General features: G+C 40.5%; 2 protein-coding genes across 3 annotated transcripts in view; both read right to left on the bottom strand.

The window, feature by feature from the left end:
• Positions 1 to 51: 51 nt before the first annotated feature.
• Positions 52 to 3579, bottom strand: LOC127651295 (glycoprotein hormone beta-5-like). 2 transcript variants are annotated; one of them, XM_052137076.1, is made up of 3 exons: positions 3537 to 3579; positions 1836 to 2037; positions 52 to 325 (listed from the first exon to the last, which is right to left on the bottom strand). In XM_052137076.1, exons 1-3 carry the CDS (start codon positions 3548 to 3550, stop codon positions 137 to 139), a joined length of 405 nt encoding a protein of 134 aa, XP_051993036.1. In that variant the 5' UTR covers positions 3551 to 3579; the 3' UTR covers positions 52 to 136. The 2 variants fall into 2 exon arrangements, with proteins under 2 accessions (XP_051993036.1, XP_051993045.1); XM_052137085.1 differs by having other exon boundaries at positions 188 to 325; positions 1811 to 2037.
• Positions 3580 to 3947: 368 nt separating this feature from the next.
• ppp2r5b (protein phosphatase 2, regulatory subunit B', beta) overlaps positions 3948 to 27122 on the bottom strand; it is a 37192-nt gene continuing 14017 nt past the window's right edge. Inside the window, exons 3-13 of the mRNA XM_052136265.1 lie at positions 20812 to 20913; positions 20540 to 20632; positions 19031 to 19161; positions 18885 to 18944; positions 15962 to 16070; positions 8910 to 8963; positions 8724 to 8774; positions 8335 to 8454; positions 8000 to 8127; positions 7355 to 7456; positions 3948 to 6202 (exon numbers count right to left, since the gene is read on the bottom strand). Of these exons, the coding sequence (XP_051992225.1) occupies positions 6034 to 6202; positions 7355 to 7456; positions 8000 to 8127; positions 8335 to 8454; positions 8724 to 8774; positions 8910 to 8963; positions 15962 to 16070; positions 18885 to 18944; positions 19031 to 19161; positions 20540 to 20632; positions 20812 to 20913 (1119 nt within the window). The 3' untranslated portion in view covers positions 3948 to 6033. The remainder of the gene's footprint in view (positions 6203 to 7354; positions 7457 to 7999; positions 8128 to 8334; positions 8455 to 8723; positions 8775 to 8909; positions 8964 to 15961; positions 16071 to 18884; positions 18945 to 19030; positions 19162 to 20539; positions 20633 to 20811; positions 20914 to 27122) is intronic.

Raw genomic sequence — 27122 nt, 5'->3', positions numbered from 1 at the left:
GCTTTTGACAAAAACATTTTTGAAAATCATATTTGACATAAACTGCCCAATCGTAGTAATCTCGGCTGAGCGAGAGCATTACCATGTGAATGAGCTGAATGTGTGTGTGTGTGTGTGTGTGTGTGTGTGAGTGTCCTCAAAAGGTCTCGCACTCTGTGTGTTTTGAGGAGCAGTAGGTGCAGTCACATTGCAAGGCCTGAGGGTAATGATAGAGCGGGGATACGTCAGGGCGACAACCTGGTAAACGGGCTGTCATGTGGCGTGTGCGGCTGTACGTGCAGACATGGTGGTGCCTTTGGATATACGGCGGCTCCAGAACCAGCTTCTGTACCGCAAAATATTAAAGGGCATAAGCTAGTCATGCACAGATAAGTACAAAAGCACATTCAAATACAGATTTTAATATCCACAATCTACTGACAACACTTTGTATTCAACTGTCTCATTTTATCTTGAAACATTTCTAAAACTAATTAACTTGTGTTTAAATGATAAAGAGAAAACTATGAATTAAATTCAAATTAGATCCCCATCAAGACTTAGTGAATATCTACAATGGCATGGGACTGAAAACTATTGATTATGAATGATGCTGCATCCACACCACTAGGTGTCACTGTAAGTTATATGAACAAAAAGTAACCAGTCCTGCTCGACCCATTCTGAGAGGAATACAGCCTCTAGTGTCAGTCGCTAGTGGGGAGTGCGGTTTACACACACTGAACAGCACGTACCAGCTGGCTACCGTTATACTCACCCCCTAAACATCACTCCCATCTAGGTCACGGCACCACTGTAACCGGTCCTGCTCGACCCACTCTGAGTGAGATTCGAACCAGGGTCTCCGGCATGGTGAGGCGGACGCACTAACGAGGAGGCTAAAGGCTACAGCCTCTAGCGTCACTCGCTAGTGAGCCTCTTGAGGCCAGGGGCCGGTTGCACCAGCTATACGTAATTTTAAACTTAGCCTAGTTGTGGTGTAAATGGGTAATGTACCATTGTGCATTGAGTGTTGCACCATTAAACAGGTAGGATGCACTTATAAACTAAATATTTACGGAAGCCTCCGACTAGGAGTAACAGTTGGAATAAAAAAGCAGACTCGTTTTATGACATCAGTGAGCTCATGTTTTGCGTGACAGGCTTCAATCCTTTTGACATACGGTATGATACTTTTAAAAAACGTACTTTTAAGCGGCTCTTCAGCATGAAACCAGTTTTCAGGATGTGTCACCCTGTGTCAAGTTTCAACACATTCAAAATATATATAGGATATTAAAATGAATAAATGTCTATTTTTACAGCCTGTTGTATTAGTTTTTATTTATCACCTCTTATTTATTTTAGATACAGTTCCTATATATTGTTATTTACACAAGGCAAATATACTATTTATCAAATCTACTTTTATTACGTATCGTATTGTAATGGGGATATCATTTATTATAGCTGACAGTTACGTGAGCAAACAAGGTTTGAACATCAACCGTAAAAACATCAAATTGAAGTTCATGGCTTTTTGACATGGCTATTTATTGGATCAGTACAGGTAAACGTGATATATTATGTGACTACGCATTACTTTACGGAGAGCTTACAACCTACTAGTTAAGTCTTTCCTTAAGAACAGATGGTGCAACCAAATTAAGCACTGACTTACAAACTAACTAGTAGTTACTAAGTCCTTAGTGTGAACTTTACATCCTAACTTACGTGAGAAGTTACGCACAGCTGGTTCAACCCTACCCAGGGGAGTGAGGTTTACACAAACTGCAGAGCACGTACCAGCTGGCTTCCATTACAAGTGCACCTTTAATATGGCAGATTTTGGTCACCTCCCAGGTGTGGCAGCGACCCCAGCATGCCTCTGTGTTTATAAGCAGACTCCTGCAGCCAGGCTTCTGTGCCACAAAATTGAAATCACCCACTGCACATCCACGAAAACTCTGCAAGGTTGTCACTGCAATGGTCAACTCAAATCCAGCAAAAAGGAGCAGAAAGGTCACAGCGGTCATAGAGAGGTGGTCTAGGCACATTCTGAAAGAAAATTATGAATAATAATGTATTAGATGATTTATAGAGGGAGAGGTGGAGTGTGGGCTCTCAAACACGAGAAATGGATTTCCGAAGGAACAAAAATGCTCATCCACCTTTATGTGCTACACAACATCCAATGGACCTTTTTCACAGACAGTGTTGACATGTTTCCGCCTTTTTAGCAGCATAAATTTAGCAAACTTTTTTATGTTTAGAATTTATTTTATTAGTCTATTAGCCATTGGGACTATGGTAGCAAATGTCATTTTCATCTTAGTTAAATACACTTTAGGCTTTGTCTGGCTTGAAACATTCAGTTTAAGAATTTCGTGCTGGTCACCAGCTATTTTGTGTTTTGGGTGCTGGTTCCACAGCAAGGCATGCTGGTGACACTACCAGGCTTTAATCTGGCTTAACCAGCTTCATAAGAAAGACCATGATGTTCAACCATTTTCACCAACTAGGTGAAAAGCATGATGGTCCACCAGCTAGACTAGCCCCAAACCAGCACTAACTAGCCTAAACAAGCCTAGACCCACATGGAAATTGCATACTGGTCATTGTAGCAGGTTGTCCCTATACTGTCCCAGCAGTGAGTAGTAGTAATGTTCAATTCTTAAGTAGTTCTTCTCAAAGACTCCCATACTGTAAAGACCAGCATAGCTGGTGACATGCAGATGCTTGTTGAACCAATGAATAAATCTCAAGTGAAATCTAATTTCACATAACTGGAACGAAATCAAATTCTTGAGTATCCGTTTTTAAAATGTCCAATTAAATCAGCATGTTAGACATTTAAATAAAAAAACTATGTTTTTGGACATAGCTTAAAAACCTGTAGCATTGATCAAAGATTTGTCTGGTGGTTCCTGTTAATAATGGCCAAAGAGTAGCAGATACTAAAATGTAAAATATATGTTTTTGATACCATTGGTAGAGCGTTGGTTAAAAAAAATGTACTCCGTGAGAATATAGTTGAATACATTTAAATATATGTTGTAGGCAAGTGACCTTTAATTCTCAGTGTAGGTGTTGTTTTGGGTCTTCCTGTTACAATTACAAAAGATTGACCGGCAGATGTCGCCAGAGTGCGTGTTTTTCCTGAGTAGTCAGTAACTTTAATGGTACAAAACGAAACTCACATTAAAGTTACACTGTAATGGCTGTAACGAAAAAGATTTGGTTAAAAACTACCGAAGGTAACACATTTAACGTGTCTCACTATAATCTTGTTTTCATTCGTTTATTCATCATTCACTATTCCCGCGGTCGCAGGCATAAAGTTCTCGCGCGAAACTTTCAAATTTGTTCCCAAACGGTCAATCTCTCATTCTGCGGATTAAAGTGAACGCGCTGCTGAAGTATCGTGTCAGAACATGATGTCGTTGACCAGGGGAGTAGTGAATGATACTGAACGATGAATTAAGTTAAATCTAATTTATCCGTCTGAAGCACACGAAAAAAAATGCTTTTAAAGTTGAGAGTGGAGCTTAACTCACCTGTTTGAGCCCATAATTAGATGCCAGAAGCTACTGAAGAGAAAATGTTGTAACCACGTCGCCTCACAGGCTGCCTTGCTGTTTTAAATCACTCTGACATCACTATAATTACAATTCCCATTAATTTAGCCCGGATATTACACAACACTACATACTACTTTGAAGACCTAGCCAATATAATAAATACTTTCTCTTGTTTTAGGAGTGAGCTGAATGAGAAGGGCTTATATAAGCTGCATTGATATCAACCACAGGTTAATATAGGCTATTTTAAAAAGCTGAAGGAAAGGTACAGTTTTCAGTAGTGAAAACCTTTCAGAGATAAAATAATTGGTGCAAGATAATTGAGACTGTACAACAGGCACAAGATTATGAGTGAAAATAAAGACAAAAGTGTTCTTGATGCGGAGTTATTAAACACACGTTTTCATGTTTACATCCCACTTTTATACATTCATATCCCAAAGGCGTTTGTCCCCCAAAAATACATTGCTATGTTTAAACACAAGACATTGATCAAAAGGACAGTGCAACTCTAGTTTAAGTGATGCTACGTATGCGTACAATTTCAGTCCATATTTATTGCCATCTCTATTCTATTTCACTTCTCTTTTCCATACTGTTACTATGAAATGTTTTATTTCTGCAGATACTAGTTCTTAGAGGTCAAACAAGGGGAGTCAACCTGGTTGCTTTCTTTGAAACAAGAACAAGAGTGATACTGTTTGCTCTTTTCATTTTTTTTTTCTCAGTGAGAGAGACTACTGAAAATCAATAATCACCAGTGGCAGTTCATTTGAGCATATAAACACACTCAAAGTGGATAGTACATTCTCATTTAATCCCTGTTCTCTTCTAAACTATAGATAGTAATACACCCCTTCTCTACATCATCCACACACACACACACACACACACACACACACACACACACACACACACACATCAGAACAATCTCTTCCTATGCTTTCTCAATATGCCTATACACATGCCGTTCCTTTCCATTATCAAGCCTCTACATCAATAAATATAAGAAACAAAAAACAAACATCCAAAAAACAAGATTACAAAATTAAGACTCTGTCCTGAAACACAAAAGAGAGTGTTTTATCAAGCAAAATGAAGAAAAATAAATAAATAAATAAATAATTGTATGACACATTTTTCAAAACAGATCTGACAACCACCCCTGCAGCCGCAATTCTAGGTCTAGAGTTCGAATATAGGGTGTGCTGAGTGACTCCAGCCATGTCTCCTAAGCAACCAAATTGGCCCGGTTGCTAGGTAGGGTAGAGTCACATGGGGTAACCTCCTCGTGGTCACGATTAGGGGTTCTCAATGGGGAGCGTGGTAAGTTGTGCGTGGATCGCGGTGAGTAGCATGAGTCTCCACATACGGAGTCTCCGCGGTGTCATGCACAACAAGCCACATAATAAGATGCACAGATTGATGGTCTCAGAAGTCCTCAACCACCCGGATTGAGGTGAGTAACCGCGCCACCACGAGGAGGGGAATTGGGCATTTCAAATTGTGGAGAAAAGGGGATAACATAATTTAAAAATGATTTAAAAAAAAACCCCAGATGGGAATATTGATGAAATAAAATGTTTTGAATGTTGTTTAAAAAAAAAAACATGATACGAACAGACTAAAGTATTGTTGTCACTTCAGGACAAGTTTAGTTTTACGTAGCAGCGTACTTCAGTCATGTTTAAGAGGTGCTACACTAGAATACCCCCACCAACACTATAATCAGACTTTGATATCACACACACACACACACACACACACACACACACACACACACACACACACACACACACACACACACACACACACACACACACACACACACACACACACACACACACACATATATAACATCAGTTATAGTAGCATAGAAGTGGTACTTTTATAGAATAAGCTGTAGAAGTAGGAACATTATAATTTTATAATTTTCATCTTTAGGATCATCATTATTAACTTAATTTCTCTTCCATGTTTGACAGGATGCAGAGTCTGTTGGTCAGTTCACAACGGGCCTTGGATCGGGCCTGAGAGAGACAGAGCCAGTTCTTGAATGACAATAATGAATGATGCATACTGTATGTGTTTGATTTTGAGTGTGAGCATGTGTGTCTTCCATGTTTGGACCCCATGCAGGTATATTTGAAGTTCATAATCCCAGTGTGTAGGAATAGAAAGAAAAGATGCAGAAAGGCTAGTGTGTGAAAAGCATATGAAAGTGTTGGATGCATGTGAAAGGTACCCCTTTTTTAAGCTTTTATATCTCACTCAGTGTGTGATGTGTGCTTCAGTGTTTGTAACATATCTACATATGGACAGCCTGTTGTACATGTGCTCAGTGGGGTGCTTATGATAGAAGTGTCTGCACCTTGTGTGTGTGTTTCAGAAGATGAAATTGAGGCATTGACTGGTTCCCGAGTCGGTATTATTGATATTTGTTTGTGACTTTGTGTATGTTTGTGTGTGGTCTCTAGGTGGTGTTGGCAGCACTGGTCTCTGACTGGCTCTTGGTAGTGTTCTCTCTTTCCTGTAGGTTTTTCTGGTTTCTGCTGTCCTCGGTCAGACTCTGTAGCCGCCTCTCCTGCAGCTCCTCCATATTCCTCCACAGCTCGGCTCGCTCCTTCTCTTTTTTTTGTTCCCTACAGAGAGGAAAAAGATTGAAAGAGACAAGACAGAAGGTGTAAAATGAGTTTAAGTTATAAGAGGAAGATTAAGGATCAAAATGCTTGATGAGAAATGTAATCGCAGCGTAGTTCTAGCGGGAAGACAAGCAGATGTACATCATCGTACCATTAGCTGGATAATTCCCAGCCAATCGCATGTAAGCCGGTGCTTTATAAGTCTGCTCACAATCTATCACATTGCTGTTTCAGTGTGCTAACGCGGCAACCTCCACCACCCCACCACCATCAGTTGAGTCCCGTCCTGCACGGGGGTAGGCTCCTCGCCCCTGCCTCCTATCTCCGGTAGGATATGACGGTTCCGAGTACTACAACTTCGGACCGCCAGACGGGGCCTACGCCAAAGAGAGACATTACTTTTCTGTTTTATATTCATCAAATAAATGTCATCTTCAATTTCACTCAAGTCTGCGAGTCTTCCTGATAGAAATACACTTCTCCTCATTTTGAGGTTTTAAGATGCATTTTGGCAATCCATTTAAAACGGGACGATGCTAAAGACAGGTGTAAATGGACTTCAAAACGTTTTGAGGTTTGTCCACTTTTCCCACATTTAAAGGTGGTCAAAAAACCATGTGAGCACATTAGGCTCTTAGTGTGAACACTAATCCGTTCAAACAGAAGCGAAGCGGCACCTATTTACCTGTCAATCAACCGATGGGCTAAAACAAGGGTGAACATTGCCAGGTTGCGTGCACTTTAAGGTGAAATAAATGTCTGGTTGGCAAATTTGAAAAAGAGAATACATTACAAATTAAATACACAAATTTCTTCAGTGTACCGATAACAACATCCAGGGACTGAAGCTCAGTTAATGCAAGTACTCTACTAAAATAACTTTGCGTTTAGATTAAATGCAAGTATAATTAAGAAAATTGGTTTGCCGGTTTTTAACGCTTTCTTTTTCTTTGTTTACTTTGTTGTGCTTAATCATCATAATTGATGTATGTTGTGAAATCAGAGACCCTACTCTCGAAATCCAAACACAAGTGGTCAAAAGAGATATTACGGTGTATTACCAGGTGTAAACGGTGGTGTGGATCGCATGAAATGCATCATAATATCAGGTGTAAACAGGACCATAATCACAGGCCTCCGCACTGTACTCACTTCTGTTTCTCCACTTTATAGGAGGCAGTGAGATCATCAAAGAGCTTGCTGTTCATCTCCATAAATGTCTTTAGCACATTGTAGATAAGAGAGATGATCGTCCTAAGGAAAAAAGATAAATGGAAAAAACTTAGTTGTGTTTTTAATTTCTTAATGAATTACTAACATAAACTTAACATAAACTAACTAAATAAAATTGTATAAACGTTGCATATGTTAGATATTTAAGGTAGATTTCAGTGACTGTTTACATGCACAGATTTTTGTCATTCTGAGTAAATTAAATCCAATTGCTGACTCTGAATGTACTATTCATGTGTATCCGATTACATGTGCATCACATGTATTAAAATGCTAGCCTGCATTACCATAACAACAATGGGCTTGAGAGGTTTGTCAGTAGTCCTGTCAGGAAAAACGAGTCTTAAACTAAACTAAATTTTGCCGTCTTTACTCAACAAATTACATTAATTAAAATGACCTGATGATTTCAAATTTCATGTAAACAAGGTTTTCTTGCATTGTCAGATTTTCAATAGTTTGATTGCTGATTTTTGGTTGCTACCAGCGTATTGGTGCATGTAAATGCACTCAGTATTATTGAAAGTGTTCTAAATCAATCTTATGTATAACAAAAATACTGACTGGTTCCAATGATCTTTGGAAACTCTGTACAGTGTGCCAAAGACCAGAGGCAGGACGACCTGGCAGTTCTCCTCTATTAGACTCAGAATGTACTCATTATTCCAGAAATACAGAGCCCGCTCTGCAACCTGTGAGAGAGAGAGAGAGAGAGAAAGAAAGAAAGAAAGAAAGAGTGGAGAGATTGCCCGACCAGTAAAGAAACAGAAAGATGTTCATTGCACCTCCTTGCGTTCACAAATACTGCAGACAGCCATCTGAGGAACAGTTCTAGTGAATGACAGAGATGGGAAAGCACAGTGTGGGAGTAATGCACAAGTGTAAAGAAGGACTCTGACCTGAAAATGAGGGCTGGAAATGCAGGCAGCAATCTGTTTGAATAGAGGCTCCTGCACACGGATAAACTGAGATGGTTCAATCACATCCAGAATTTCCTCTATCTCCCCCAGGAACATCACCTGGAGTCACAGGATGATGTCCAAAAACACTCAAAAAGGAATTGATATCACAAAATATTTATTGGCAAACATACAATACATTAAGTACGAAGACATGTCATGAAGTATGTCATTGATTTATTAGCTATAATTAAGTAAAAAAACACTCTCAGCAAAGTATGAATTAGGTAGTTATTCAATATCTCAGAATTCTGTGTCAGAACATTAGTATCAAGATCTACTACCTTTCATGTATCTATCCATTTATACACCCATCTCTGCTTTCTTACCTCTTTCTGAGTGCATGTTTTGGGCCAGTATCTCAGTAACCCCCTGATGATCTAATGAAGAACAGTAAATAGACCAATAAATAAATCATTCACATTCCTGTTATGAGTGAGACTTTCAAAGCAATTGCCGTAGTAATAATGGTAACAATAATAGTTTGTTTTATGACATGACATTTCTGGTCTTACATGTTCTGTAACAGTGGCATCCTTCTCCATGAATTGCACCACACAGTAAGCCAGCTACATAAAAAAGGACACAAATATTTCAGTTCTTGTGGACTGTTAATATAATCACTTGCTGTAATTCTGCAGGTTTGCTACACACTGTATGGGCCACTTCAAAGGCTTATTGATTTTAGCTGTGGGCACTTCTGTTTAAAGAGTATGTGATGGTGTGTGAGGCAGGTTGGGGTGGCGGCGGTGTTGGTCAGTGTTGCCACGCTTTAGGGAGATTTTTCACTGATTAGAGTGCAAACACTCTTTCACTGTGAGGAACAGATTAAAGCCCTTATCTTCCTTTCATGGTTTGATCTGAAGGACTGAGCAGACTTCACAAATAAACCATTCTTCTAATCAAGATTCTAAATGCCACCACATGGATGTATCATCAATCTGTCAGCATTGCAAGGTTTTGCAACAGTCAGTGCATTGGCACATACCTATACAGAACAATATATTTAAGTGCCAATAAGTAGGTGTAGGCACTATGGACTCTTTTCTAGATTTACGGAGAACAGTTTAATGTGAAAAGCAACGTGTAATGTTAAAAGTAGGCACTGAATTGGTGCACTACATTTAGTAAACCTGCAAGGCATTCTGTTAGATCAGTGGTTCTCAACCGGTGGGGCGCGCCCCTCCCGGGGGGGGGCGCGAGTAGGCTACGATGGAAGGGGAAAAAAAACTGGAAAAAAAGATTTTTGGGGCACATTTTTTTTATCACTAGACTACTGTCATAAAAAGTTATAGTTTTGTATATACTTAACTCCTGAATAAAAATTAAAATGTGTTTGGACTGATTTAAAAAAAAAAAGTTTTGAACAAATTTGATTGGTTTGTCGATAGTGAGCGCAAATGCAGGTGATAAGCGGTTTCATTAAGCGAGTCATTGAGTCGTTCATTCAAACGATTCGTTCAAATGGCCGATTCATCAAGAATGAGACAGATGTTTGTGAATGGGTGTCATTGAATCTTTGACTCAACCGATTCGTTCACAACACTGAATCATTCAAAACACGATTGAGTATTGCTGTGAGGTGCGCTATGGCTATGCTGTGATCTTTGTTTGGATTCATCGGATCTATTTTCGCTGCTAAAATAGACCAAAACAGTCATTATTTCGTCTAAAATGTAAGTGACTTAATATTATTAACTTGTTTGTTGAACTGTCATATGAAATCAGTGTAACATTTTCAATCGTGAGGTGATGGTAAATTAAGTGATGGTCAAGTGTCAGCTCTCTTGGTCGTCAGGTCGTGTGATGTATGTTGCTGAACTGTATTCAAATGTTATAAATATAAAAACACCACATTTTGAAATTTAACTGCAGTATGTCAGTTTAGTTTATTTGTGTGTGCTGCGCTCATAGACTTTAGAAAATGGCGCTCATTTGTTTGATTTCAACCTGTCTTTGCAAGGCCGTGAAACTCATATTTTGCTCCTTGCAGACAAAGTGCATGCCTTCACACAAAAACTAGACCTCTGGCATGGCCGCATCAGTCGAGGGAACTGCGACATGTTCCCCAGCCTTGCAGACTTTATCACTGATGCAGGCACGTTACACGATTTCTCCTCCCTATTTCAATCAGTGTCTGAGCACCTGTCAGCAATGAGAAAACAATTTGCGATGTACTTTAAAGAGGATTATCGCTCTTTTGCGTGGGTTCGAGATCCGTTTGTGTGCACAGCAAACGAGCTATCAATTGATATGCAGGAACAGCTTATTGAGCTGAAGAGTGACAGTAGACTGAATGAACTCTTTAGCTCCTGCCCTCTTTCGTCATTCTGGGCAGCATTGATGCAGGCATACCCTGAACTCTGTGACGTCGCCTTGAAGATTCTCCTTCCTTTCGCGTCGACATATTTGTGTGAGGCAGGATTCTCAAAAATGACTGCACTCAAAACGAAATACTGCAATCGTGCACAAATTGAGGATGATTTGAGGCTATGTTTATCAAACATTGAGCCAAGAATTGAGGATCTTTGCAAGGCAAAGCAGGCTCAGGTCTCACATTAACATCACCTACCAGCAAGCTTCTGTAAAATATGCAGACGATGCCTACTATTAGGCCTAGTAATAATAACAATAATAAAACATAAATTAATATCAGAGGTCTGGTGCCAATTCCCAATTATAACAATAGCCTAGTAATGATAATAGGCCTACTGATGATGATAATAATAATAATAATAATAATAATAATAACAACAATAAAGCGTGGGGCGGGGCGGGGCGCACTGGGGCCCCAACTGCAATGAACCAGCTTTGGGGGGGCCCAGCTTGCAAAAGGTTGAGAACCCCTGTGTTAGATGAAGGGCCATAGTTAGGGCCTGGTATGACCACTGTCAGAAATTTTCTTTTATAATAAAAGGAAAAATGTGCCCCCTGGATTACAATTTCAGGGGCATTTTTTTAACTTTTTAATAGGACAATTGTTTTTCTAACTATAGAAAACATAAGCTGACTGTGTCTCATCTGTTTATGTAAAATACTTGAAATACATTTATTAATAGAATTTCATAAAAGTAGAAGAGAACTTTAGAGTGTAACTGAGCCAATCAATAGTTGTCATAGTTAATTACATTTTAAGTTAGGGTATATTCTAAAAGCACATTTCTTAGGTTGGCACCAACTAGCCAATTTTTCCAGTGATTTTCAGGTGTAAGCTTCCTTCATTAACATAACCACCAGCCAGGCTTAGAGAGACGGAACCTGCATTAGCGTCTTTCAGCGGGAGGTCATTAATCACTTAACCATCAGGACTCTCTACTGAGTTAATGGCTCCAAAAACTGAAACAACTCATCCGGCTTTCTGGAAAAACTCGCTCTGTCTCCAAGGCGGGGTCTTATGTTCTCATCAAGTGACCAGTGAGCTTTTTCTTTTACTAAAGATCTGACAAGACGTCAAGCTGATGTGACACGTTTCATTACACTCGCTGCATATCAACACAAACGCTGATTGTAATCCATAGTGATTCTGTCACCAAGCCTTTTTTCTAAGACTAAAATAATATCAGAAAGTGGAGACACAACAGTCTTTTTGTTTATGTAATTTGTACGCAATGTTTTACTCACTGAAAGCTGCATATATCGGTGTGGTGTCAGCTATACATGTCACTAAACCACTGAGACTATACATAAGTATACAATGACATCTTTAGGCTGCACACTCACATACACATGCTGCATTTATTTTCAGATTAGTATATTCCCCAAAGAGCACAACACAGATTGAGCAAAAGAGTGAGAAAAGGATGTTTTTCCAAAGAGCGGTTACACAAACGATTTGGCCGTGTGTGTGTGTGTGTGTGTGTTTTGTTACCACGGAAGACCTTCTGCACGGTTGCCTGGGTGAGCTGTTAGGGTGGTGATGGTGTGTGTGTGTCTGCTTCGGAAGGGCTGATGTCACATAAAAATCTTTGCCTTTCCCCTGGAGGTGAAAGCCCTATTAACTCCTGTTTTTTCTCTCCCCCTTGTTCTTTTCCACATCAACTCGAGAACATCATAATTATCCTCTTAGTTCTCAGTCTATTAAGTGTTTTCTCTCTTTTTTTCTCTTGCTCTCCCTTTAATTTTTTTTTTAAATCTTTAGCAAGAGATTTTATGTGCATGTGTGTCTGAATCTACAGTATAAATGTGTGTGTGTGTTTTCTCGTGTTTTGTCTACATAAGAACCAGTTTTAAGCAGTAAAACCCTGGCCAAAGTAAAACTAAGATTAAACATCAAACCTCAACACAAGTTTTGGCCTGGCGCACAATAAAAATCATATACCCAAGAGACACCACAGTTCAAATATATCTCCTGGTGTCACTCAGTAGTTTGAGGCTCAATAGGACTAAGCTCTAATCATCCTAATATAAATCCACCAAGATTTAACCGCTCACCATTAGTTCCTATGCAAACAGATTGAATAGAAACCATATCACAACAGCCACAGGTTTCACAGAGTTCAAAAGAATAATGGTAGGTGACAAAATTTTTTATGAAAATCAATAAAAAACAGAGTTCGGTATTTCGCCTTTCATCTCGCTAAGAGCTCTCCACAAATGTGTGATGTGTAGGATGAGCCTTGAGGGAAGCGTGATTAAAGATTTGGCTGCACTGTCCCCTTCTGTTTCAATGGAGGCTACATGAAATAAGTCTGGCCAACTGAAAAAACTTCCCTGGGAGAGCCCAATATGCCCTTGCGAGGACATTTCAACAGCCTGGAGTATAGGCACTGCATTATGGATGGGGTGATATTGACAGGGGAGAGGGCTAGTGTTGGAATGTAGGGCAAGCACTTTCAGAAAACACACACACGATCGCAGACACAAACAAACCAGCAGTATTAACATTATAAGCACTTCCCAGAAATAACATGCAAATTGGTTGCAAAGCAGTATGAATATAATACACAACCAACTCAACATTATGCAAGAATACACACATATGCAAACAATCACACAGCACCATACACACAAATGCACACAAAGTTAACTTTATAACCGCTATACTGTATGTTTACACTGTATACAGTGGACCCAAAAAGTTTTCAGACACTAAGGCCACCCTTTTTATCGCAGAAAAAAACCCATCAAACTTGAGCCTGATCTCATTGAACTTGACTGTGGCCTTTTTCACACTCTGGGTTTTTTAACGCAGAAGTAAAAGTTTGCAGGGTAAACTTTGACAGCGGTGAATGGGATTGAAGGGGAGATCACAGCAGATATTATTTTTACTTACCCATTTGCTCCAAGACCAAAAGAAAAAGTCCACTATAACATTTGAATGACTTTCCATAAGAGGACGATTAAGAGAGCGATTACATGTAAAACAGTCAGATGGGAGAAAATGCCAAATTTACTGTCACAATCTCAGCAGCTGTAACAGAAACCCCCTCGCAGCTGTGGTCATTCTTTTTTTAAACTTATTCAAGGGTAATATAACACAAGAATAATGGTATAAACTTACAATCAATATTAAAAAAATGTATAATATAAAAAAAAAAAAATCCACGATTTTAGCTGATAAATAAGTCGGAAACGTGTCATCACATTTCTTTTTTTGTTTTTTTGTTTACTGTAATGTGTTTTTCATTTAGAGTGATCTTTGTTCTTTGGGGTTTAGCAGTTGGACTACTGTATATACAGACATTCAATACTGTATTACTTGCAGTACTTACATTATATAATATATTCACTGTACTACTGTAAGTTGTGATTACTATACTTTTTTTGACAGTAATTGCAAAATGCACTAACTATATACAGTAAACATATTTTTCTGTAACTACTGGACGGTGTTCTCGATTTTCTGATGTAGTGTCTAACGAATGCTCTGTAGTGTTTCTATATTGACTTGCTGTGGGTATGATCTGAAAGCATTGTTTGATTCTGAGCACAGATGAAATGGGTTTGAGGCAACTGTTTAACTTTGCCAGAAATGTCAGGGGTTTTGTGAATGTAGTTTGAAGATTTAGTTTTGTGTTCAAAGTTGTGAGAAATGGGTGAAGCTTTCAAGAAATGTGTTTTAGCAATTCAGAAAAACTGTAAAGGTTAATGCTCTGTCCAGTTTTAAATCAACAAAACCTACCCCCTATCCTAAACCTTAAACCTAACCTATAGTGTCATAAATAGCAATTGTGCGAATTGTGCGGAACAGGTTGAAGCTGGCGATGTGATCAACTGAACCTGAGAAATAAGGTTAATGGTGCTGGACATTCAAACTGAAATTGTTTTACACTAAAGCCTCATGCAAACTATTTTTATTGACCTCTTAGACTGTTTAATTCACAAAATAACCTCTGATGACAGCAAAAGCATGCGATGAGTGTAAGTTCCTCACTTTCTTTATAGAACGAACAAACATTCAAGTGTTTGCTAAATCAATATTTTATGATGTGAATGCAAAAAAAAAATAAAATAAAAATGCATTACTGTTCACAGAAATGTTAAAAGGTTCATATTCTCATTTACTAGCGAGTCTGAAGCCTTCTTTATATAGCGTTTCATGGGCATGGATTATGATAATTGTGAATGAATGTGCCCAAGCGATAAGTCGTACTAACAAATCCGTGGAATATGAAGCGCTCATGAATCAGGGGAAATTTTCGGGAAGCTCCATTTTACACATAAATTACTGCCAATAATTTTTTATATTCACAAAATTTTAATGAATGAGGCCCATTGTTCTTGTTGTAGCACCTCTAGTGTACATTTGACCAGGTAACTACCAAAATACGTACAAGGAGCTACATAAAATTTGGTAAATGTAGAAATGTGCTTATATGAGACCAGATAGAACTGGCCCCAGTGTGTCCAAATATTTTTTTAATTTTGAACAATATATCTATTGTTTAATAACTGAAAACCTAACAGGCTTCTTTTTGTGAAATGTTTTGCTTGATACTGGGCTTGTGCAACCTTTCTTACAAATAAAGATTGAAAATGCAATTGACACAGTTTTATGATGAAGAATGTATATTTTTTTATGTTTATTTCTTACGTTTAAAACTTTCTCCTTTCACATAATATGCTGAGACATCAATGTAACTGCACTTCTGCATTCAATTCAGGATAGATTTTATAAACACTTAATCATTAATCTTATAGTTCGTACAAACTCCTTTAGTTTTAAACATTACACACCAACATCTACTCAGTTTACTTACATAAAACAGTACTACACATACAGTATATAATATGTTTAGCATTGGGGAACTGGCTACCCATAGCCCTGGCATTTGAGGTGAGACTTTCTGTTTGTTTGACCAATGGTAGGCAATGGTAGTGTTTAGGGAACCTGTTTGAAAACAGATGTTTTTTAAATACCGCTAGTGTTGAAGATATGACACACTTTACTTCTTTAAGTGTCCAAATAGTTTTTTGGGGCCACTGTATTAAGCATTAGTGTTTAGTTAGTATCTAGCGCCCTCTTGTGGTGTATTATCCCATTACAGTGGATTAATTAACCGCATCAGACCTGTGTGTGTGTATCCCAGTATGGGTGTTCCTGTGTGTCAGGGAGTCTGAATCTAACCTGCGCATGGAAAATGGAGAGAGATTTGGCAGTGTGCAGGGGGATCAGGACCCTCACCAGGAACTGCTTATGCTCTGATTTGAGGGGCAGAGCAAAGCCATTAATGATACTGGAGGAGAGGAGAGGAGAAGGAGTGGAGCGGAGAGGAGAGGAGAGGGGAAGGGAAGGAGAGGAGAAGGGAAAGGAAGGGAAGGGGGGAAGGAGTGGAGAGGAGAGGGGAAGGGAAGGAGAGGAGAGGAGAAGGGAAATGAAGGAGAGGAGAGGGAAGGGACGGGAAGGAGAGGAGAGGAGAGGAAAAGGGAAGGAGAGGAGAAGGGAAAGGAAGGGAAGGGAAGGGGAAGGAGTGGAGAGGAGAGGAGGAGGGAAGGAGTGGAGAGGAGAGGAGAGGAGAGGGGAAGGGAAGGAGATGAGAGGAAAAGGGAAGGAGAGGAGAAGGGAAGGAGTGGAGAGGAGAAGGGAAGGAGTGGAGAGGGGAGGAGAGGAGAATGGAAGGAGTGGAGAGGAGAGGAGAATGGAAGGAGTGGAGAGGAGAGGAGAATGGAAGGAGTGGAGAAGGGAAGGAGTGGAGAGGAGAGGAGAAGGGAAGGAGTGGAGAGGAGAGGAGAAGGGAAGGAGTGGAGAGGAGAGGAGAAGGAGAGATGAGAGGAGAGGAGAAGGGAAGGAGTGGAGAGGAGAGGAGAAGGGAAGGAGTGGAGAGGAGAGGAGAAGGGAAGGAGTGGAGAGGAGAGGAGAGAGGGAAGGGAAGGAGTGGAGAGGAGAGGAGAGGAGAGGAGAAGGGAAGGAGTGGAGAGGAGAGGAGAAGGGAAGGGAAGGAGTGGAGAGGAGAGGAGAAGGGAAGGAGTGGAGAGGAGAGAAGAGGAGAGGAGAAGGGAAGGAGTGGAGAGGAGAGAAGAGGAGAGGAGAAGGGAAGGAGAGGAGAGGAGAAGGGAAGGAGAGGAGAGGAGAGGAGAAGAGAAGGGAAGGAGAGGAGAAGGCAAGGAGTGGAGAGGAGAGGAGAGGAGAGGAGGAGAGGAGAGGAGAGGAGAAGGGAAGGAGAGGAGAGGAGAAGAGAAGGGAAGGGAAGGAGTGGAGAGGAGAGGAGAGGAGAGGAGAGGAGAAGGGAAGGAGTGGAGTGGAGTGGAGAAGGGAAGGAGTGGAGTGGAGAGGAGAGGAGAAGGGAAGGAGTGGAGAGGAGAGGAGAGGAGAGGAGAAGGGAAGGGAAGGAGTGGAGAGGAGAAGGGAAGGAGTGGAGAGGAGAGGAGAAGGGAAGGAGTGGAGAGGAGAGGAGAAGGGAAGGAGTGGAGTGGAGTGGAGTGGAGTGGAGAAGGGAAGGAGTGGAGTGGAGTGGAGAGGAGAGGAGAGGAGAAGGGAAGGAGGGAGAGGAGAGGAGAAGGGAAGGAGTGGAGTGGAGGGAGAGGAGAGGAGAGGAGTGGAGAGGAGAAGGGGAGGAGAGGAGAACGGAAGGAGAGGAGAGGATGAGACAGAGAAGAGAAAAAGGAGAGCAAATAGGATTAGTATCAGTTGTTTTGATAAGGCTCTGTATACTCATTGGCCATATTATTGTTCATCACCTAATCCTCTGCTAAACCCTTCCTCTCTTTTGGTCTGGCATCACCTCTGTCTTTGTTTAGCTTTATGTTTGTTTTTTTACTCAGTCTATTCCTCCCTTCTCTTGAACTATTATTTAATTCCATTCAATCAATATTTTCTCTCTCTTTCGCTGTTTTTTTATCCTACCATCCACCCTGTCTCCTCCCTTCCCCTCCCTCTATCAGTTTACATATTCGATCTCTATCATTCCTCTAGTCATATTCCCCATTCTTTCTCTCTCCATCCATCACAATCTCTTTATCTCATTTCTTGTCCATTTTTTTTCTCTCTCTAAATCTACAGACCCCCCGTTCGGCCTCATTCTCTCTTTTTCACTAGTGATCAGAGAGATGTGTGGGTGGGAGCCACTATAAATACTATTGGCATCATCCTGAATTTAGACCCCCCATTCTCTCGCTACCACTCTTTCTCTCTGTCAAAGGTTTGCTTTGTTTATGCTATGAAACACACTCCAAAATCGGCACCATTTTGTTTGCATTGAACCAAATAGACAAATCAGCAGCAGTCTGAAAACATGCCTATGAATGACATTGCTGAACACACTAAAGACATGGAGCACGGCTGCAGAACATGCAGCATATGGATAGTGCTGATGTCAGAGGTGACTGCTACAGTAAGTGTTTGAATCATTAGTTTACACACCACATAGCTTCTCTCCAGTAATCGAGTGAAAGACGGGTATCACTAACTGCAGCAGCACAGTGCTATCAAATGCTATAATTTACTCCTTTGATATAATAGTACTAAGTGTCATAAGATATTTTATGTACTTCCTAACACTGGACACAATGAATAAATCATAGCCATCCTCCTTATAATCTAAACGCAAGGCTTTTACATGTATTGATTTGCTATGTGAATGTAATTTGATAGATTTTCATACAGGTCAATTAACAAGGCTGAACCTGATACATATTAAAATGCTTTTTTGCTTTTATTACAGGGGTGTTCAAACTTTCAAGTAACCCCTTATATGAGTCCCCTGTGAGGGACAAGGCTCTTGCTTTTGTGTTTTGGGCAAGGGGTCCCTCAGAGTGGAATAGAGAAATACTATGGCTGTCAATATTTAAAAAAAATATCTAATGATTAGTCTTTAGAAAGTCAAATGAAGCACTGATAATGTCAAATTTGATAAATGTAACTTTTTTACTTAATAAAAAAAGAACATTATTTTACCCCTAGTACCACCTTGCGGTCCCAAGAGGGTACCGGGGTACCAAGTTTGAAAACCCCTTATCTATAATGTTACATGATTTAGGAAAATACATAAAAACAGTGAAAACAACACAAATTTGGCATACTTTCTAATATGAAGTTACCAAAGAATACCTACCTTCCCAAAATCTCCAGAAGTTCGGCAACTCCATTGAAACGCTCAGTTTCATAAATGAACCTGTTGAGTTTAAAATGAGATATAATGTGATATTAATTGTAACAAAGGCCTAAAGTGGCCATGTGTGTTTTATGTATTTTTCTGACCTGAGGAAGATGTTGTTGATCTGTTTGCGGATGTAGGCCCTCAAGCCCAGGAGTTTGCCATAGACACGGTGCAGTATAGTCTTCAGATACTCTCTCTCTCTGGGGTCCTCGCTGTCAAATAATTCTAGCAGCTGCATTTGCCACACACACACACACACACACACACACACACACACACACACACACACACACACACACACACACAAATATAAACCTTGAATGTACTGTAAGTTGGCTTACACACTGGCAGTTTTGTCCGATACATAGTTTGCTTGTGCCTTTACACGTGTCTTCTGCACATGCACAACTGCTAAACTATGGCATGCGACACACAGAAGTGCAAGTATCATTCACTATGGTTTGCCTAATAATACCAAATATATACACCCAAATATGAACACCCAAATATAGTGACCCGTTTTGCACATTTGTGATGATACAAGTTTATGACGGAAAAGCACTGGGGTTCGATAGAATTTGAAAGAGTCTGAAACCAGGCCAACGCAGCGGGGGCGCCGCCAGGAACAATACCACTTGGATTCGGACCACAGCAAATTTGCCCAGTATGAAAACCACATAGGTCCCTTTGGATAAAATGTCTTTCAAATGCATAAATGTAAATGTCATGATACAGTATGTCCTCACACTTCTCAAGAACGTTTATAAATGGTATGCCAAAAGACAAGATTATAACTGAGCTGCAAAATGAACATGAGTCAGATATGTTACAAATCAGAGATAAAGACTAGAAGGCTTTTTGGACCTAACAAACAATGAAAGGAATCATAAAATAGCATTTGCAACTCATTTTACATCCATAATGTGAAATATTTTTGAATTAATCAAGATATTCAATGAGAAATTATAACATTGTGGGACTTGATTTTATCGATCTGTGGTAACATCTTAATGTTTGGGTTAAGTCAAAAATATTATTTAACATCACTGAATAAACCTGACTACATTAAGTTACACCAACAAAACTAATTTTAAGGATTGGATCAGGTAGAAATAGCTCTTTACGCCAATTGCAGATTACAAGTTTTGCAGTGTATATGACTGGTGGTTGATGCAAAGGGATTGAAAAATAAAAGTGCTTTGAGATGTCAGCCAACAAAGCTATTAGATTGTATTGAAAGATTACATAGACAAAAATTATTTGAATTAACATGAAATGATGAATCACACACAATAAGACCAGGAATGTGTTTTGAGTAATTAAATACACTGATACAAATATTTTGTGAGATTACCTCAAAAATGTGCTTCATGTGGTAACATCTAAATAAATTGATTATATTCAAATTTAAAATATATTATTTAATCAGACAAAATTTACAGCACAAATGAGGTTACACCAACAAAAGTAATTTCATGGATTAAATCAAATAGAAACAGTTCCTTCCGGTAACAATTGCAAGTTACCACAGTTTTCAGTGTAGGTGTTCAGTGTCAATTTTGCTTTCAAGCTGACTTTAAATATACATTTGAAAAAAAAAAACGTTATACCTGAAGAACAAATTTCTGGTCCACGTAGCGCTTGGCAAGTGAAGGCTGAAAATCTGGACTCTCAAGAAAGCGTAAAAAGAACTCATACACCAACTAGAAATTGAAGAGAAGAATTCAAATTTTGGTATAGGTGGGGGAGAGAAAGAGAGAGAAGTTATTTGAGCAGGGACAAAAACCATAAAGTATTAGAAAGCTTGTGTGTGTGTGTGTGTGTGTGTGTGTGTGCGTGCGTGCGTGCGTGCATGTGTGCCTGCAGGGGTGTGAAAATGTACCTGTAAGTGTGGCCAGGAGGCTTCCAGAGCTGGTTCATCCTCCTCTGGGTCAAACTCAGGGTTCTCACTGGGTGGGAGAGTTCTAAAAATGTTCACTGATATCTACAGACAGCGAGAAAGAGAAGGAAAGAGTTCTTTAGAAATTGAGGATTTATTCAAGTACGGCAATAAGGCCACTGCCTCCCCAAAGCAAATCACATTAAAAGGCACAGAATTGGCAAATAAGTTGACTCATATTCTAAGGTCTGTTCACACCAAATGCATTTTTGCGTCCATATTGCATTTATTTTTCGCAAAGAACACGTTTAGTCTAAACGGCCCTTAACATCAGATTGTACCACTGTTTCCTCCCTTAAAAAGCACTGTGGAGATACCACTGTACAGTGATAGTATAAGATGTATATATATGTATATATTTTATGTAGTATGTATATATATATATATATATATATATATATATATATATATATATATATATATATATATATATATATACCTATTATTATGAACACAACGTTTTAGGGCTGCTGTTTTACTGTCTGTTCAAGCAAATAATCCAAACAACCTATGGTATGTAAGATTCACATGTTTATTGCACCATCTATTGATTATTTAAAAAAATATATATATAATTCACTATGCACTTATATGCACTTATCGCAGCGCCAGCCAGAAATTTAAAGAAAATATAACAACAAAGTTGCATTGTGATGCAGATCATGCTGCAATCTCCACGCTGTCCAGTGCAGTTTTAGTGAGTAGTGAGTGTTCGCCCTCTCATGCTGTGACAGCATGCTCTTCATTATCTGGATGGATTTGTTTATATAGTGTATTTTATTTTATATTGATTTTTAGTGTTGGTGATACACTGTGCTTCATGGTACTATTCGGTGGCTGGTGTCTGACTACAATTTGGTAACGGTTTCCCAGAAAGCCTACACTTATTTTTTTATTTATCTTCTTTTAAATAGTTACTATCGTGCAGAGCTTTATCACGGTGCTATCCAATGGCCAGTTGATTTTTACAGGTGTTGTTCTGGGTGTTTTTTGTCACGACTATCTTCAGTTCTATCCGAAGATTATAATTTGATGGCCCAATTCCCTGGGCTTGCTTATTATTGGCTGTTTTGATTCCCTATTATTTGGCTGAATCATAGCTCACAGCCTTGTCACCGACTTTCCACCGAGTTGTAATCTCGCTGTCCATCGAGTTTAGGAATTCAGCATTTAAGAGAGGCTTTGATAGATCTGTGTAGTATGCTGGTGATGTTAGAGGCAGCTTTGCATGCTGAGTTGGATCCTTGTTCGCCTGTTAGCCTCGCACAACATGAGAGTAGTCCTGCGGCACGCTCAAAAGCGCTGTACATCAGCAGCGGCTGGCTCTCCACCGGCAAAAAAGAAACATGTGACGCAAACTGACAGTTCTGAGCATTTGCTGTCAAAGATTGTCGTTAATATCTCATCAGGGATGGCGGAGATGAAGCGTCTTCTTCAAGCTCTACAACCCCCAGTATCGGCCGCACCCACTGAGAACACTCCAGTGGATGAGGGCGATTTCAAACCTCCACATAATATTGATTTGGATGCCAATTCGCATTTTTATGAGGAAGAATTGGTTGATGCCGCTATGCATTCTCCCTATCAGGATGTTTTCTCCAGCCTGTCTGTTGCAGGTGGCTCGAGCAGGGGTTCTGTTCATTCATCGGGGATGGGTCCATCCTCTTCGGATGATATTTTGTCTGTATTACAGATGGCATTGACACATTTGGGGCTGGACAAAACACCTGTTCGACCTGCTCAGGCCAATCTGTTTTTCAGGCAATCCTCAGATACAAACGTGTTTACCATGCCAATGTGTAAGGACATTGTGTCAGAGTTTTTGAGTACTCTTACAGGTTCCAGTGTTCTTAGAAAGAGATTGAAGACAGCCGTACCCTAGCTTTAATGGCTGAGGCCGATTCCATAGGGGTGGGGCATAAAGAAGGCATACGAGTCAGTAGCCTCTATAACTCAAGCAGAGAATACTATCTGCCAGGTGCTTCTTGCCTGCAACACCACATTGAGGTCATCAAATGTAGACTCTTCTGTGCCTCAGTTTCTACAGAAGGTTATGTTGGCCATGGGTCATGTGACTCGTGAGCTGGATACACTTTCAGAAACCCTTCTAACAGCCCGGCGCCAGGTATAGCTTGCTCAGGCGAGGCTGCCTGAAGATTGTAAAAAGATCCTGAGGGAACTGCCTATTATACCATCTGTTATTTACCCCAATGTCTCTGAGGTATTGGAGTAGAGAATGAAGCTGTCAGAAGCTTCCTGTCAGCTGGCTTAGGTCCCACGAGCACCTACATTTAGGATGCGCCAGCGCAAGCTAATCATCGCTACCCGATACCAGCGATAGCAGTGATTGCGTCAACACACTGCTTCCCAAACACAGGCCCCACAGCGTTCTCGGGGGGTTGAAGAGGCCCAGGGCCATCGCCCATTTCACCGTCAGCCTCAGGGGGACCATGTCAGTGTCCCCCTGCAGGTACTAAAGGCAGAAGCCACAAACCCTGAACTGCTTGGACCGGCAGTCGGTCATTCCTCTTTGCAACATCTAAACTGTTGGAGAACTTCCGTGTCAGACCCCTGGGTTCTGGCAACTTTAAGCAGGGGATATACTCTGCAGTTCCGATGCAGGCTCCCCAAGTTTTCAGGAATTGTTCTGACAGCTGTCGAGGATATAACCTGTTCAATGGCTCTTTCTCTGGAAATGTGTTCACTGTTGGAGAAAGGAGCTATAGAAAAATTTCTTCCCCTCAGTCAGAGGGACAGTTTTTACTCAACGTACTTCCTCGTTCCTAAGCAGAATTGCGGTTCTCATCCAGTACTGGATTTGCAATGTCTAAATATGTTCCTAATGTCACTTCCTTTTCACATGTTGCACACTGCCAAAGTTCTTCGGTCTGTGATGAAAGGAGACTGGATTGTGAGTGTATATTTAAAAGACTCTTATTTTCATGTTCCCATTGCACCACACCACAGGAATTTTCTACAATTCAGCTTCCAGGAATTTTTCAATTCAAAGAACTACGATTCGGTCTGTCTCTGGCTCCTCATGTTTTTACAAGATGCATGAGTGCAGCCCTGTCTCCTCTTTGGTCCAAGGGCATGAGGATTCTGCCCTATTTAGATGATTGGTTGCTTTGTGCCCCAATGAGACTGCATGTGCTACACAATACCAGGATATTGCTAGAGCACATTAAGAGGCTTTGCCTTTCTGTGAATGAAACAAAGAGTTGTTTGGTTCCATTGCAGTCCATAACCTTTATCGGAATGACACTGGATTCTTTTGTGATGTCTGTCACATTGTCACACGCTCCGACAGACAGTATTCGTTATCTACTCACTTGAATCCGACAGGCCCCTACAGAGGTGGAACAACAGTTTGCAGTTGAACACGGCAAGACATCATCATCGTATGATTGTCATCTCTCCTTCTTGTGTCCATGCACTGAAACCTTAGAATTGGTTTTTGATAGCTGGGGTGTCCCTGCGGGTTGTTCCTTCTCGTCTGGAAGAAATCACAACCGATGCTTTTCTTATGGGATGGGGACAACATGGAACCAGGGGGGAATTTGTGGTTGTTGGTCGCCAACAGAGTCCTTCGAGCATATCAACATTCTCGAACTGAAGGCAGTATATCTAGCACTACAAGATTTCTTACCAGTCCTTGTAGGCCACTATGTGCTTGTCCGATCCAACATCACATTGACGGTTTTTCATCTGAATCATCGGTGTGGCACCAGGATCCTCATATGGTCTCATTACCGACTGGCATCATTGAGAGCAGTTCAACTGGCAGGATTGAACAAACAGATGGCGGATGCTCTATCCAGGGATCTGCTGCAACCGGGGGAATGGAAATTTCACCCAGATGCTGTGCAGTTGATCTGGCAGCAGTTCGGCGAGGCAGAGGTGGATCTGTTTGCGTCAGACATGACCACTCATTGCTGATGGTGGTTCACAAGGACCAAGAAGTCCAGCCCATTGCGACAGGATGCGCTGGCTTGAGTGGCCGAACTGCCTGTTGTATGCATTCCCTCCTTTTCCACTGCTGTGGGAGACATTTCACAGAATATCCCTTTGCAAGTACAGGGTACTTCTAGTGGCAAGCTTCCCACCAGGAGGAATCTCCTCTCCCAGATGAATGGACGTGTTTGGCACCTGGTCCAGTTTGTCTTCAGCTTTGGGTTTGGCTACTGGGCCCAATCCACTATTAGCAGATTGTGAGCCGGCAGTAGTCCATACCATTGATAATGCCAGAGCTACTTCAAAGCGACAAATTTATGCTGCGCGTTGGAGAATATTCTCTTCATAGTGTGGGGATCTGGGATTTGATCATATCCACTGTACTGTGCCAAAGGTCTTGAGCTTCTTGCAACATCTATGGATGACAAACAAGGCTGCTTCTCCTTTAAAGGTGTATGTCGCTGCCATATCTGCACATCATGCCCCAGTTGGTGGTTCCTCTTTGGGGTCTCATAGCCTTGTTTGCAATTTTCTGAAGGGAGCAATGCATTTTAAGCCAGTTCATGTGAACTCTTTTCATGTGTGGGACTTGCCACTCATGCTAGAATTCCTTATTGGATGCAGATCTTAAGTGGATGTTTTCGAAAGCAGTGTTTCTGCTGGCAGTTGCTTCCACTAAATATGTTGGTAAGCTTCATGCGCTGTCTGTGAGTGAGTTGTGCTTGCACTGGTTGCCAGAGTATTCAGGCGTCATTCTTCATCCTAATCTGACCCTTCTTCCAAAAGTCCTTTTGCCGCAATTTGTGAATCAATCCATTAATCTGGCTGCTTTTCAGCTGCCCTCATCTCAATCTGATACTGATGTGAGAGCTAATCTTCTATGTCCTGTACATGTTTTAAGGTTTTATGTCAATTCTACTACTTCATTTAGGCAGACGGATCAGTTATTTGTCTGTCATTGTAGTGTGCGTAAGGGTGCGACTTTGTCCAAACAAAGACTGGTCTTCTCCATGTACCTTTCAGAGTTCTACAAGGTTAATGTGGCTACTTCCCATGCTGTGAGCTCTGCAGTTCTTCTGGAACAACCTTGATGATTTCAGGTGGCCGCCAGAGTTCCTTGTCATTCAGAATGCGTGAGAAAGCATTCTGAGTCTTTCACGACCTATTTGGTTGCCTCTGGTGGTCATATGGAATTCACAGAACCACAGTTACATACGTAACTACTGTATTAATGTTTTAAATTGATTAGTCAAAAAATGGTGGCGGACTTGCGTGAACAGTTGCTCTATATTAGAATAAATGACAGCTTATTATAAAAGTTCAAGGTAACATTATAATTAAAGTTATAGACATTTTTTGACAATAAATGTTTTCTTATAAGACTAGCCTATCATTGTTTCAAAGCACTATGTTAAAGTTAATAAATTACTAAGTTGAAATTATGTGTATCAAATTTGATACATTAGGCTTTATGGGTTGAATATGCCATTAGCACTCTGTTATGTGTCAGACAGAAATGTATCTGACAGAAACTTTACAAAGTGTTATTAGGGGCCAAGCATCGATGGTGCTGTGGCACCTATTGTTTTAGTTGGTTTTCTTCTTCTTCTTCTTACCCAATGGGGGTCTATGGCAGCCCTATGAAAGCTACATATTATGAAATTTGGCACACTGATAGGTGTGTAGCCCCAGATCAAATTTGGGGCCTCTAGGACATACTATATGGCATCACCATGTAAAAAAATCACTTTTCTTTTGGTTGTATCTTTTGAACCGTTTGTCTAGAGACAATTATTTTTTGGTCTGATTACTCTCATCCTGATGATTAAAATGGACTCCTTACATTACAACTCTACTCGTTACAGTGGCTGTCATCTTGGATTATGATGTTTACAGTTTAAACTTTTCACACCATTCAAACTTGGTCTGATTTTCCCAAACAATGGCTCAAAATAATCTCCAGACCGAGCTGCACAGAAATTATTGTTCAGAATTTAGATTTTCGATTTAGTTTAAAAGTTACGGCATAGGGGTCCTGGGTAGCTCAGCAAGTAAAGACGCTGACTACCACACCTGGATTTGCAAGTTCAAATCCAGGGCATGCAGAGTGACACCAGTCAGGCTTCCTAAGCAACCAAATTGACCGTTTGCTAGGGTGGGTAGAGTCACGGTAGGTTAACCTCCTTATGGTCGCTATAATGTGGTTCTCGCTCTCGGTGGGGCACATGGCGAGTTGTGCGTGGATGCCGCAGAGAATAGGGTGAAGCCTCCACACGCGCTACGTCTCCGCGGTAATGCGC

The sequence above is a fragment of the Xyrauchen texanus genome, chromosome 1, assembly GCF_025860055.1.
Source record: "Xyrauchen texanus isolate HMW12.3.18 chromosome 1, RBS_HiC_50CHRs, whole genome shotgun sequence".
Lineage (NCBI taxonomy): Eukaryota > Metazoa > Chordata > Actinopteri > Cypriniformes > Catostomidae > Xyrauchen > Xyrauchen texanus.
This window is presented reverse-complemented; position numbering and strand designations above follow the sequence as displayed.

Excerpts from the sequence above, each read along its gene's own strand:
- LOC127651295 (XM_052137076.1), bottom strand. Across the intron at positions 326-1,835 it reads GTCGCTGCCACACCTGGGAG|AAGCTGGTTCTGGAGCCGCC; the intron begins GTGACCAAAATC and ends TTTGCGGTACAG.